Source organism: Doryrhamphus excisus, linkage group LG6 (assembly GCF_037039965.1).
Source record: "Doryrhamphus excisus strain RoL-2023G ecotype Guam linkage group LG6, RoL_Dexc_Guam_v1.1, whole genome shotgun sequence".
Lineage (NCBI taxonomy): Eukaryota > Metazoa > Chordata > Actinopteri > Syngnathiformes > Syngnathidae > Doryrhamphus > Doryrhamphus excisus.
In genome coordinates, this window is record NC_136362.1 from 17199237 (window position 1) to 17213654 (window position 14418).

General features: G+C 43.1%; 1 protein-coding gene across 1 annotated transcript in view; it reads left to right on the top strand.

Annotated features, from left to right (window-relative positions):
- The window catches only part of phlpp1 (PH domain and leucine rich repeat protein phosphatase 1), a 48398-nt gene that overhangs the window by 392 nt on the left and 33588 nt on the right, over positions 1 to 14418 (top strand). Inside the window, exon 2 of the mRNA XM_058066233.2 lies at positions 12 to 1556. Coding sequence (XP_057922216.2) covers positions 12 to 1556 — 1545 coding nt within the window. The remainder of the gene's footprint in view (positions 1 to 11; positions 1557 to 14418) is intronic.

Genomic DNA, 14418 nt, shown 5'->3' on the forward strand with positions numbered 1-14418 from the left:
TTCATTGGCAGAGATGGAAAGTGTGCAGGCTACAGCTGACGATGGCGACAAGTTAACGAAGAAGCCCAGCGGAGTGTCCAGTGGCCGCCGGACTCCAGCGGACGACGGCGGACATCTCGCTCCCTCCCCCGTAGACGCGAAGAATGGGAACGGTCTTTCCCACGCCGCCCCCACAAGCAGAATCACGGCGTTTAACGGCCGAGGATTATCCGGCAACTCCGGCTCCCTGCTGCTAAGACGCAGGCGCTTGAAGAGGAACCTCAGCGCCGCCACAGCTGCGTCCAGCAGCGCCGCCTCCTCGGCTGTCACGGCCACCGCCTGCGGTGGTGCCAAGATGAGCTCGGCCCTTTCCTCTGCGTCTCTGCACACACGGAGTCTGGACCGTAAGACTCTCCTCAAGCACCGGCAGAACATGCAGCTACAACTGGCTGATCGCGAGTGGGTTCGAACCGATCTCCACCGAGGCGCCATCCACGTCTACGACAGACTGACGTCCTCGTATCCCAGGCCGGTTCTCTGCACCGTGGACACCACAGCCGGCGAGGTCGCCCTTCGCCTGAACAAACTCTGCGGCAAGTCGAGCTCTGTTATGCGCATTTTTAGCAAAGACGGCCCCAAGCTGGATCAAAATGGCAACTGCAGTGTCAAGTATGAGTACAATTACAATCTGTGCAAGGTCATGGAAGACCCCACTATGAAATACGACCACTTGTCGGGCCTGGAAGCCACAGATTTAGGAGGTCACGCTAGTGACAAGATGAGACTGCTGCTCATGACGAATGCAGGTGAGAGGCAAAAGCAACAGGATGGAAAACTTTTCACCCCAGAGTCAGAGTCCCAAGACAACATAACTTGTTCACTGTCTGATTTAAATTTGAACTCAAACGTGGATACCCCTAATGATGATGAGTCCGAGCACAGGAATGGAGTGGACAGCTACGGGCTCAATTCTGGCTCGGATGTGGAGAGCAGTGCATTTGATGACCTGAGCTCAGGGGCCCGACTCAGCGAGCACAGGGACTCCCTCAGTGATGACATGATCCTGGGGACGGATGCTTCCATCCTCAGCCCATCGTTTGACAGTGCCACAGAGGGCCATGATTTGTATGGCAGTTCTTCGGATGAGCTGGAGTTGGACTGCCCTGCGTCGAACACAAGCCTGGATCCCATCAACCAGCTCCACAGCAATGGTGCCAGCTACAAGCAGTGCGACACTGTCTGTCGAAATGATGTGATAAACGGCCTGCCCACCAGCAGCAGCGCAGGCTCCTTGTCGAGGGACAGCGCCGGAGGTAACACACCTGACATCCAGGATCCAGACTGCGGTACTGACAAATCGGCGCTGACCTCCGACCAGGATGGAAGTTCCTGCGACGAGTCCATCCCCACACTGTATGTTCAGCTGCACGGCGAAGCAGTCCGGAGGCTTAGCCCAGATGAGAGGCCCCTGCAGATCCAGAATGACTTTCTCTTTAAGCTTGGATTTAAGGACCCTTGGAGAGTTCAAGAGGAAGGGCTTAACACAGAAATGGGTTCCCTGTTACGTTTCTATGCAGGTAAGATTTTTCATGTACTATGTTTTTCACACTGCAGATCATTTCCTATAGAGCTTGTAACAGGTTGTTAGCAAGTGTACAGTCCAAACACTTCCAGTGGTAACAATCAGACGCATTCCTTAAAATGGCTTTATTGTTGTTTGTGTTATTCTTCCGACCCTCCGATCGCGTCACTGCTCTCCCATTGACATGCATGATATCACCACAAAGCCAATGCCACAACTTACGGTGCTCCGACACGGGGGCCCTGTCCAGCTTTCGCCCCATTATCATCCCCCATAAAAAGACTGAATGCCTTTGTGGTTGGATGGAGAGTAGGGGTGGGGGCAGCGTGGGTCTGAAATTCCCTCAGTCGGACCTCTGTGGTCATTGAGATGCTGTGCAGGGCCTGCCCAACTGGCCTGCAGCACCTAACTAACTTCCTGCCAAACTGGGCTACACTGCTCAAGAAGATTTGCTCTTCCGAATGTGTCCACTTGCTTAGGGATGTGAAAAGGAGGTGGTGGGCGGGGTGCTCTCTTTCGAGCTTTCTGTCCTGAACACGAGGTTATGGGAGATAGTCACATGCGTGCCTGCCTTTGCATAGTCATACACATGTCACTTGACCTGTATTTTTAAACGTTAAAAATGGCTTTTGATTTCAGGAAGCAAGCGCTGTCAAAATTCCTTTATCATGCCTCGCAATCATTGATGCATTCTGTGCATGAATACTCCTCATGTGTCATGATCACAATGTCTCAGGAGCGCCTAGAGGGAATTCTTTGAGTTACGAACAAATAAACTTAGGGACGCACCGATCCAGATTTTTTCACACCAGAATTTGGTCATCTGCCAATACTGATACAATTAAAATACTTTCTTTTTCACTTTCATGTGGAACTACGCCAATTTTTTTTTTACAGTTAATCCATGTGATTGGTATCTGCCGGTTTCATTCATGGACGATGGGTATCCGAATCAGCAGTATATAACCGTGATTGGAGCACCCCGAGTGAGTTACAGTGGTATCGGAACTGGATCCCGATACTGGATTTAATCGGCTCAATTACAAGTTAACTACATAAATCATAAGTCATAAAGTACACGAAAGACGATGAATACTTTACGTTTTTGAAAAGAAAACATTCCCATGTGGAGACAGGCCATTTGTAATAATGCCATTTGTAGCATTTCCATTATCCAAAGTTGTGAAGGGCACCATAATGAGTATTCCGGGCTGTACCACTTTTTGGCAGCCTTCCAGAGGCATAATTCAAAGCTGTTTGTCTTGTTTACAGGTGATGTCAGCACACAGAAGTGTACCATCCTCTAATTTACCGGTGTATAACTGTGTATGCATATTAGGGGGCACCCCATCCCACAAAGTCAAGTGAGGCTCTTTAATTTTAGTTTCTAGATAGAACTAGCTCACAATAGAAGTCATTTAAAGGGGAACTGCACTTTTTTCATTCACAATCCTTATGTAAAACATGAACGCATATTTCTTCCCCTTTTAAAACAAGTTAATTTCAGATAGCTTACAGTGGGATACGCCTATTTCGATTATGAAACCCTCTAAAAAAACTAACAACGTTGCATGGTTTAATATACATGCTGTGATCATGCATTAACACGTACACTGATGGTAACATGTAATAATTGCAGTATCTTGCCATATTTTGATGATTTAAAACACTACTGAAACTTCTTTCCTAGAGCGCATTGATACTCGCGAGCGAACACGACATACTTGGTAATCACTAGTCTCAGCGTCATTCCCAGACGGAAGAGAGGATACCGAGCTCTTGATTTCACTACAAAGATTCTCGTTTGCCATCAGCATTTTTTGCCTGTCCTCCAGTCCAAGGAGAGCGGAGATCATAAGTGTTGTCGCTGTTGTTGTTGTTCACAGAGGTAGCATAACTATGTGTATCGATCCGTCGAGAAAACAAGTTTCTGTGGTGTTTAAAATAATCAAAATACGGCAAGATACTGCAACTATTACATGTTATCATCAATGTACATGTTAATGCATGATCACAACATGTATATCAAACGATTCAATTCATTAGAGGTTTTGTTTTAGAAGTATTCATAGTCGAAATAGGTGTCTCCCAATGACACCACTGTAAGCTATATGAAATTAACTTGTTTTCTTGTGTTAATATGCACAGAAAAGGGAAACAAAGATGTGTTCCTATTTCACAGGATTGTGAATGATTGGCAAAATCCACCCAAAAGTGCAGTTCACCTTTACGGCTCCACCTTGTGCTTGAATACAACACTGTGCATTTTGCGTTGTTTGTTTAATATTTACTCTGCCAATCAAAAACTTTAGGAAGTGTTGACTGTCGTGATGAAGCTACAGCCACAACGGAACTGTGGCATTCGGCATACAAACTATTGCCTTTGTGGCTTCATTCATATTCGCCTCTGCTTGCTAACTGCTAGCACTTGTGTAGCTACTGGCACAAAGTGGCTTTATAGCTGAGAAGATGTGTTCCTTTCATATAGAGCCAATGCACACAGACACATGCAGAGTAACCCCTCTTGTCATCCAGCCGGAGTAGCATAGAGAGACTAACAGATGGCACAGACGCGCATACACTTATATCTTAATTTATCGAGGGCTTATAATTACGTTTTTTTTTTTTAATCGTTCGATAAATTGATATATCCATTATTGTGACAGACATAGTGTGGAGGAGCAATTTCATTAAGTAAAACACACGCCTTTATGACGCATGTGAAACTGCTCAAGGGAGTGAGCGTGTAGTCTTTTTCTATCATGAAAGTTGGTGGTCAAATTGTTAACACTTGAGGTAGCGATTGCAATACAGTTGGCTAGGGCTGCAACAATTATTTGGATATTATTCAAAAGATTGAAGAGGCTAGAAAAGTGGCAAGGCAACGAAAGAGAAAAAGTCCTGTAGAATACTCGATTACTAAAATATTCGATAGCTGCAGCCCTTAAACATGCATGCTTGCATGTGTGACAAATGTTTGAGCTAGTGTTCGTCAGTCGCCCATGATTACACACGATTACTCCACTGTGCCAACCCAGACCTGTAAACCTTAGAGAAACACTGCAATCTCATGCAGCTACAATGTCAAAGTATTTACAGTCTATAGTGCTGCTATATTTCACCACGTATTCTGTTTGAAATTCATGCAAGGGGGGCATGATGATCTACTGTAGATAGTGTTTTATGGCAGGTTCATGCATAGTGCATGCAGCGTGGATCGAGGTGCATGGAGGCGGGGGCCTGCACAGTCAGCCAAGCCATAGCAGCCGACAAATAAAAACCCTGACGCACCTCTGAGAGCGACGTCACATGTCCCATGTGAGATGGCTTAACTCTGGTCACCTGAGTGCTCACTAAGCAACCCTCTATTCCCCCCCCCTCCCCATTCAACAGCAAGGCGTCTCCACTCTGCACACAAGGCCTTAATGCTTATTCAGCCCTACAACACAGGGACATTGAATTGCACTTTCATACATTCACAGACGCCCTCGTGACATGCAGCGTGCTCTTTCGCATGTCGCTGGCCCCTGTTGGAAGCATGCGTGGAATGTACACTGGCTCCTTTAGAATGTCAAGCATGTTTACTGCGCAGGAAGTACAGCGAGATGAAGGGAGTGTTCTTACACATGTTTAGCCTCCTTTGAATGGTTGACCAGGCCAGATAGTGGAGACAGTCTGCCTCAGCTGACTTTCTGGCTGACTCTGAGGCACAGCTGCTGCAACTGTAGACCTCGGCCACACTGAGGGCCTCCTTGTCTTTAGAGATCTTTGATACAGGAAGTCCAGTATCTATTGTATTGTATTGCTATGCGTTTCAATAAGAGGACTGTGCAGCTTTTGTTTTTGTGCTTCACTTTTTAAGTTCAGGATATGATTGCATTGGGGTCTGCAGAGGGCAGGTTGACTTTGCGTTTTCAAAGAAAGGTGGAGGGGTGTTCAGGTCATGTTTTTTTTGTTTTTCAGATGAAAGAAATCACTTTCGTTCCGTGTAGACACACACAAACAGTAAAACGCGCACATGTACAGACTACCGCCCCAATCAAAGGGCCGCTGTCCTCTTTGGCAGGCTGACGAGTGCTCCTCTCAGAGCTTGCCCACACAGGCGCCTGTTGTAGTGCCTCAACCACCATTATTAGAGTTTCAATATTAATACACGAGTTTCAATATTAATACATGCATACTTTGTTGGGGTGTTTTATCTCCTTGTATGGTTCTGAACCGAATTGTAGATAGTTAACATTCATGACCCTGGTATCTATGTTCATTTGGGGATTGATCCACCTAATTATAAACCAGAACAGATGAAACCTTTTCTTTAGCATGTACAGTATGTGGTTAGTATGTTGTTATATAGCACAAAAATGATAAATGGCCATCAACTCCTTAAAATGGACTGCATGGCTCCAGCTCAGCTGTGCCCCTAATGAGGACAAGCGGTATGGTAAACTGATGGATGTCGTCCAGAAACATAGTCCATGGTGTATTTATGTTGTAAATGTTGTATTTATTAGCTCTGTCTGCTGTGCACCGCAAACATACTTTATAGACCAGCCCGTAGATCCTTAGATCCAACTGAATTTTCCTACCTTCTAAATTGTGGTTTAATGTCCCATGCAGTGAATAGAATAGCATACAGGGCAGTGTCACATAGTAATGAGTTTCAACAGCAGAGTCCACTGCTTAGATGGCTCTGTTCCCAAACATAGCAGTAACTGTGGGTGTGTGTGTGTAGATTTGTAAGAAAAGGAAATGGCATACTGAACCCTAACACACATTGGCACCAGGTTTCCCAAGAGGGCAAGGACCTTGAATTCCTTACCAAGCCAAAGCGGCATGCTAAATAATTTAGATTCATTAGCCTACTCAGCTTTGCAAACACATCTCATCCGGGCACGCCACCACTTTAGCGCAGCCACTGCATTATGCTCTCTACTCACACTTATTAAAGTTGATTCTTTTGCTCTTTAATTGCACTTTCTTATAACGGTTTGGCCTCCTTTTTTACGAGGAGAATTAATGACCACTGGCGAAAACAGCCCTAGAAACTATCCAGTTATTAATTCCTGTTCAGTGCCACACTGGTTTTATCGCTCTGCTTCTGTGAAGTCTGAGAAGATGAGAGTTCTAAAACGCTTTTCAGGTAATTCCCATGTTGTTTGCAGTACTTGGCACGAGGAAATGGTTAATGTGAAACTAATAAAAGCACAGCTATCTGATGAAACGTGGCCCGGCACTAATTTTACCTGCTTGTTACATCTTTTAAATTTATATGCTTTTTATTGCACCGTGATTTGCTATTCTCCTAACATATTTCATTTTCATTGTTGCTATTCGCTCGCTGTTGTTGTGATGCATATTTGCAAACAATAAGTTTCTGCTTTATTGCCTTGGGCAGGTTGTGCTTGCATTTGGCCACATGTAATAGATGCACAGAATAGGTCTCCTTAAGACATTTGATGCAGTCAAAATTGGAATGAACACAAAATCAATATGGCCAAAATGGCATCATGGAAACGTAATGTTGCATTGTGGTAATTGGATAGCTGCAACGCCGCTTTTCAATTGCTGCCGTCTCACTCATATTAATTAGGTTGAGAGGAAAGTGAGTCTGCTACTAATGTCTGTATTCCTTGTAGACACAAGACATGTTAAAAAGACAACGATGGTTCAATTACTGTAAAAGCTTGACCGCATCCCTCCACTCTTACCTCGGGCCTTCTCCAAGGAGGCAGTGCTGCTGACGTGATGACTTAAAGGACTCTGTAGGGTTTTAAAGGCTTAATGAAGCTCCCAGCTTTCTCCGCGGCCTGGCTCATTGGTATCTGTTAAAGCGGAGAAAACCACTCAGTCTGTCATCTTTGAGCCTTCTTCTGTGTCTTTATTTGTGCTGCCTGCAAGAGCAGATTGCACTCGTGCTTGCATCTCCCTGACCAGGGTGATGAATATGACAGCACTGTGTTGTTACTTTTTATGAATGGCCACTATATCAGTTTAGTCGTACAGTGCAACCTTTATCCAAACTATAATCCAAATATATTCTTAATATATATTTTATTTTTCCCAAACAACCACATTTTTATGAATGCTGATATTGCCGATATACTCTCAATCAACCGTACATTCTTCTTAGTAGCCAGCACCGAGAAGTGTGTACGACGATTGCTATTTTGCAATAATCATACCCTTCTGTGGTGATGTCACAGAAAAGCTGAAGGAAAATTAAAACAGTCTTAAAGTCTTGCATAATAGCACAACTTTTCAGGCATTTTCTTCTGTACTGATGACCAAGTGAGACATCATCACACGTCCTCCCATCCATGTCCTCACCTGACTTCAACATCTAATGGTCTTTCTAAACGGCCCGTCGCAGAGTCGTTATGTAATTGTGTAATCAGATTTCACACGTTCCACAGCTCAAATTCAATATGCTTGTGTGTCCCTATGCGCTTTTATTTTCATTTTATTTTTAAGCGTGCGTGCCTGAGATCAAAGTAAGCACATGGACAATCAAATAATGGAATTATGCATGTTCCCTCACGTGGCGGCCTCATGTGAGAGGCAGTGGCGCTCTTAAATGAAAAGTGTGTATCTCTCTCCATGAATGGCAACTGAGGCCATGAGGACAGCAGTGTGGGTGATAAGAGGCGAGAGACAGGGGGACTATTTTCTGTCTAACATAGATTGCTTCCTTGGCTCACATCCTCCCACCTGCCACTTCTCTCTTTTTGCTCCCGTTCTCAATTTCTCCCATGATCGATTCCCCTCCCGCGGCACTCGCGATAGCTCCTCAGACCTCCATCTCATTTGTATTTATCTTCCCATATCTTTTTTATCACTCCTTGCTTTTTTTCCAGAACAATGAATGGTCACTCCTGTGCCCTAAGAATATTGATAAAAGGCAAATTTATGCAACTGTTGTTTTTAGTCTGTTTGTTTGTTTGTCAAACAAGGGTAAATGCCGCTCGCGCAAAAACTCTCTGAAAAGGTTACCCCTTCCCGCAGGGTCAGAGTATCATACACCGTCCCCAAGCTGAGTACTGGACCCTGATAGTCGCAAGAGGTGGGCGGATTACAGGCGGGTCAGCAGGGGGCTCTCTTTTTGCCCTGCTTTGATCAGCAGCAGCACAGCCTAATACCACACAACATCTGCAGCGCTCAGCATTAAAGGGGGCCCAAAAATTCCGATTAGGCTGCGTGCGGCCTGTTTCCACAAGTCTGTCAATTCCTTGGTGGGAGTTTTTTTTTGTAATACCTCACTTCATTGCTTTTATATCAATTACTGCTGAGATGCTCTTCAACTATAGAATTATGTTTCCTTGACACATGAAATCATTGTCAGAGGGTTTTTGGCAAGCAGAAACAAAAGCCCCAAAATCGGAAATAAGCTTCTTGAATTGAATTACGGGTGTGACCCAACTGTCACAGAATCTTTGTGTGTGTCATCTGCACACAGATAACGTTTGTACAGCGAGAGCTTGTCATGTCTCCATGGACTCTGTTCTGACACAAATGGGGGCAGGTTTGCTGATCTGAAAGCGCCTGGTTCAAAGGTCATCCCCTTTTGAAGAATGCAGAAATACCGGAATGACACTTCCTCGCGTGACTTGAATGGCTGCTAATTAGTGTGAACAAATGTACGCAAGTTGTTTGCCTTATAAATTGCACATTATAAAATGTGTCCTACTTTCATTGTCCACTTATGCAGCCTCATTAAGATAGCATGTATAGATTATTTGAGCAAGCTCATATAAAGCCATTAGATATGAAATGTATTCTTAGTAATCGAATAGACCAGACATTTCCATCATAAGATTTACACAATTAAAATGCCATACTAAGTGTGATAATGTGTACCACAATACGTAGTCAGTCATGATTAGGGGTGTCCAAATCTGATATTGATCTGCATCTAAAATACAAAACTCATGTAGTAAACGTGTGCATGCTTAATACTGATATCAAATCCATATCAGTATCTGTCGATACTCAAGCCTGCAATATCAGAGGTGAAAAAGTTGTATTGGGACACCCCTAGTCACAGCCACTAAATATTTTTGTCCTCTGGGGGTGAGGGGGAAGCATGATCAAGATTTGATTGGAGACGCTTTTTGACATACAACATAAACTATAAAAGCCCCTATATGTGTGTTTGCGTCAAAGCCACTGTCGGCCCACTAATCCACTGTATATTTAGCGAAAACATGTAATACCATGACACCCGAAACTTTTAAAAGTGACCTTTTGGACATCTTTTCTCATAAGTGGTGCAAACAAGTTTGGGTTTTGATGGATTTTGCTTCCGTTTTGTGCTCATAAACAGGATCTAGGGACACATTAATGATATAACATCATTAAAACATCCATTTTGCATAGTAGGGGACCTTTTAAAGTGATCAGTTGCATTTATAGCAGCGCTCCAAGGAGACTTTGGTGCCCTCTTGGGTATAGTAGTTTGAGTACATTAAACAGCACTTGAACAGCTTTGGCATTTAGCATGCTGTGGAAGCAAATAGCCCATTCACACACTCTGTGGCACTCCGCCTCTTGCTCAAGAGCACTTCAGAACAATGCACAGGCTCAGTATACTGTATCTTTGCACTACTTTCTATAATTGTATTACCCCTGCAGAATTCATGAATTAGAATGTATGTGATCCACTTGTTTGGTTGTTCTGTTAACTTTCCATCAGCTACTAATCAGTTGTGATCCACTTCCTCCTAAATATCTCTTCCCTCTCCCTCCAGTTGACCCCCCCCTCCCCCCCGCCACCGTGGCACAGCGTTCACATGGCCCCTGCATGTGACATGAAGCTGAGCCAAAACACCCCGGATGCCCACTTCGGCTCTCCACTGTTAGAGGCCTTGTTAAATTTTAAACGAAACAAAACGAAAGGAGGACGGCAGCCGGAGGGTGGAGGGTGCAGAGCGAGCATGAGGGGCCACGGGAATGTGCAGCAAAATCGCAACATCTCCGGCGCTCATTCACTTGTCGCATACCCTGTGCATCATTGGGAGAGCGTAGCCCTTTAAGTGTCCCCTCCTTCACTCGTCTTGTGTGAGAGGCTTTTCTCTCCGGTCTACGCAGGACTGATTGTAGCTTTAACCGCAGATATGGGGTCTGATTACTCAGCGCCCTGTTCGTCTGGGATTAAAGAACAACTGATTCTCTAGCTGCAGTTACCAGATTGCCTTCTCTCTGATGCATGCCAACACGTTTATGACACCAGAGTATACAGCTGCTGCACTGCAGCTAATAAATACTGTGTACCTCAGTTATTGCCCTCTTGTATTAAAGGAAAACTGCACTCGACAATCTTTATGTGAAACATGAACCCATATTTGGGAGGCCGCGTGGGCTCTGGTGGTAGAGTGGTCGTCTCCCAACCTGAGGGCTGTAAAAAGTAAAATGCCCCCCCTTACTCCCTTAGCACTAGTGCTAAATGTTTCATCCACAAAATAACAGTATAATAAAAACTGTCAATTGTACAATGTCCGCTCTCTTTGGGATTCCAGCTGACTGTGTTCCCCGTTGAGCTAGTAAATTTAGCACAGTCCTCAGATAAAAAAAAACGCTGATGGCAAACTGGTATCTTGTTCAATCTTGTTAGCAATGTCGTCGGGTCATCCAAACTCATAGACAACACACCCTCTTGGGTTGTATACTGCTCGGCAGTGGCTTGAGGTGTTGTGAGTGTGTTACTCCGCCATATAAATTTTGTTATTTGTGTTAACTGCTATAATAATAATGTTGCTGCAATTTGGTTATTATACAGGTGAGTTGTGTAAATTGACACTGTTAGCATTTTTTATTTATACGTTTTATCGTCAAATGTGGTGGATCCATTGTTAGTGGACTCATGCTAACTCGCTCTTTCATTAGAATGTACATTAAAGGGAAAGATATGTATGTTCTTTGTGACGTGTGCATTCAAACTAAGAATTGAGAGGGAATAATGTAAACAATACCGGGAGAATTACCATTTTAGTCCCAGTTCCCATTGACGCTCAAGACTTGATGATCAATAGTCACTGCATGTGTTGTCTACAAATGGTAATAACTGCTACAGTATATAATTAGCGTTCCCTACCTCTGTATGCGCTTTAAAAGTGTTGCTTGCGCTACTCGGCTGTTAAATGTAACTAACTGGTGTTATACTTGCCTTACTGATATTTACAATGGACTCTGATATTAATGCTGGCTGAGCAATCCAGTCCTTAATGCAATTAGAACATTGGTTCTGTTACTGTTTTGTTGTACAATATAGTTGATAATAAACTAAATAAACACATGCTTGAGTTTACCTCCAAATTCATCATTAAAGTTAAAAAATGTAAGTTTCACATTTGGCAATGACAGCCTCTCTTCACTGATTGCTTGCTTGTAATAACAGCTTTTACATTGTATATTGTGTGTGTATATATATGTATATTTTTTGTGTACACAATCTTACTGTAGAATACTGGCTCTATCATGACTGTGGTGTTGTGTGAGCACAATGAGAATGAAAAGGAAAGTGAGAGGCGAGCTCTGAATGTGAAATATCCCCTTCATTTCCAGCTGGCATTATTCATGCGGTGGTACAAATGAACAGGGAAACCCAGGGCCACAAAACAGTTGGGAGTCCCTGCAAGATAATTGGTGATTGAAATGCACATAAACACAGTTGCACGCAAACCACATGGTGTGTGCCTGTGTGTGCGTGTTTGCTTCTGTCCGCCACAATCGTCTTTAACCATTTTTGCACTCAAGATCAAACGCTCACTGGCTTCCCAATTAGCGTTCTCATCTTGCCTCTTTAGCCCGGGTATCAGAGGGAGGTGTTGTCAGTCTGCTCTCATATATCGCTGTGCTCTCTTCATCACAGGCGCTCGCATGTCACCCTCCCCACTTGTGCTTTCCCGGGGGGATGCTTTGAATGCTGTGGGTTGCTCAGTCTATACCTCTGAATCGAAGGTACCTTATGATGACAATACCCTTTTTCCTTTTGGTTCTACCTCACGCTCTCTTAAATCATAAAGAAGAAGCAGAAGCCGCTACATTGTAATGGAATAACGTGCTGTAGACAGAGGCCTTTCAGTTTCATCATAGTTCCAGAGAACGCGGAGGCTGAGGTGACAGTGATGAGTGATAAGCAACTGGTGTCCTGCATGATGAGATAATGATTGCATATCATTCTACTGTTTGTGATTGACCTCATTATTGCAGCACAGAGCTAAATTAACATATTACCTTTTCATTGGTGTGGGTTTTACGTGTATTTGTTTGTGTGACCCTTTCTTGCTAAGGTTTATGATATACTGTACAGTCTAAACCAGGGGTTTCAAACTCAATTTACTTGGAGGCCACTGGAGCTAGCGTCTGGGCGAGACTGGGCCGCATCAGGTTTTCCAAAAAAAACACACAAAAAAAACGCATTTATTAAAAACAGAAAAATGAAAAAACTTTGCTTTGGTTCCAATTTTCTACAAGAAAAGCTCTGATAAAACATTGCACTGTTCTCAAATATCTTAATTTTTATTTTTCTGCACAAAATAAGATGAAAAATAAACAAATCAAGAATAAAGAAAATCAGTAATAAATAAATAAATATAATAATAATAATAATAATAATAATAATAATAATAATAAAACAGCAAATAATAAAAACTTAAGAAACCACATATAGTTGGTGGGTAGACAAATAATTTTTTCTGATTAAAATTAACACAGCATTATTAGAGCCCTGTAGACATGACAAAACACGACTATAGTCACATTTATGCTCTTTATTTGCAACATATTGCGCAACTGCAGGGTCTCTGAGACACATGCTAACTCGCAAACTAGAGAGCTAGTGACCTAAACGGTAGCCTCCAAGTTATTTCCTTTAAACTTAAAAAGCCAAAAACCTACCACTTCCACATGGATAGGGAGGATAACTATTAACAGTTATTTAACCTTTAACATGAACATTAATCAAACGTAATAATTTTTTCTGGGTACATGATACCATACAGCATCCATATCAAACTTGCGCGGGCCGCACTAACATTCAACTTTCATATCAAGGCGGGGGCCACATGCGGGCCACATTTGGCCTGCAGGCCGCGTGTTTGAGACTCCTGGTCTAAACCTTGTTGTTTTGGTTAATGGAGTAATAAGTTCGACTCTAGACTGACCAAATCAATATGAAGCAAACATAAACAGTTTGGTCTGCAACATATTAGAAGAGGCAAAATGTTGATCACTCTTTTCTAAAGTCAAAGCTAATGTTTGTGAATATCTTTATTTTGCCTAAAAAAGAAGCACTTGCACTTTTTCGCTAATAATGAATGGATGGATGGATGATTTGGACTGCATGTGAAAGTGGAAGGGAAATTTAGCTCTCTTTGACCACATGTACATTAGCATAATACAGCAGCGACAGAAACAATGTTATAATAGCAGTAAGGAGGAAATTGCTTAGCCAGTAATAATGCTGCTGATGAGTTCATTATAAACAAGAATAACAAAGCAGTGTAACAACGCAATAGCACAACCAACAAGTTCATGCAAGACATAGAGTGAACAAATACTAATACTAATGTCATGTTTATAGTTAAGGAGAGACTCACAAAGCACTTTGGTCACTTTATTAACAAGCAGAGAAGCCATGCAGTGAGCCAGTGAGCATTCACACAGGAGCTGCTGTCAGCCACTCTCTACACCGTTAATCTGCTGCAAGCACTCGGCTAACAGTCAACTCTAGGCAGCTGATATAAAAAAATATCAACTTCAAAATTTTTTTTATTTTTGTTGTGATGTTATCAAATGCGTGTTGACATTGGTTTTATTAAACTTTCCTGTCTCTGTGCCACCGCAAGAAACTTGTGCGTGAC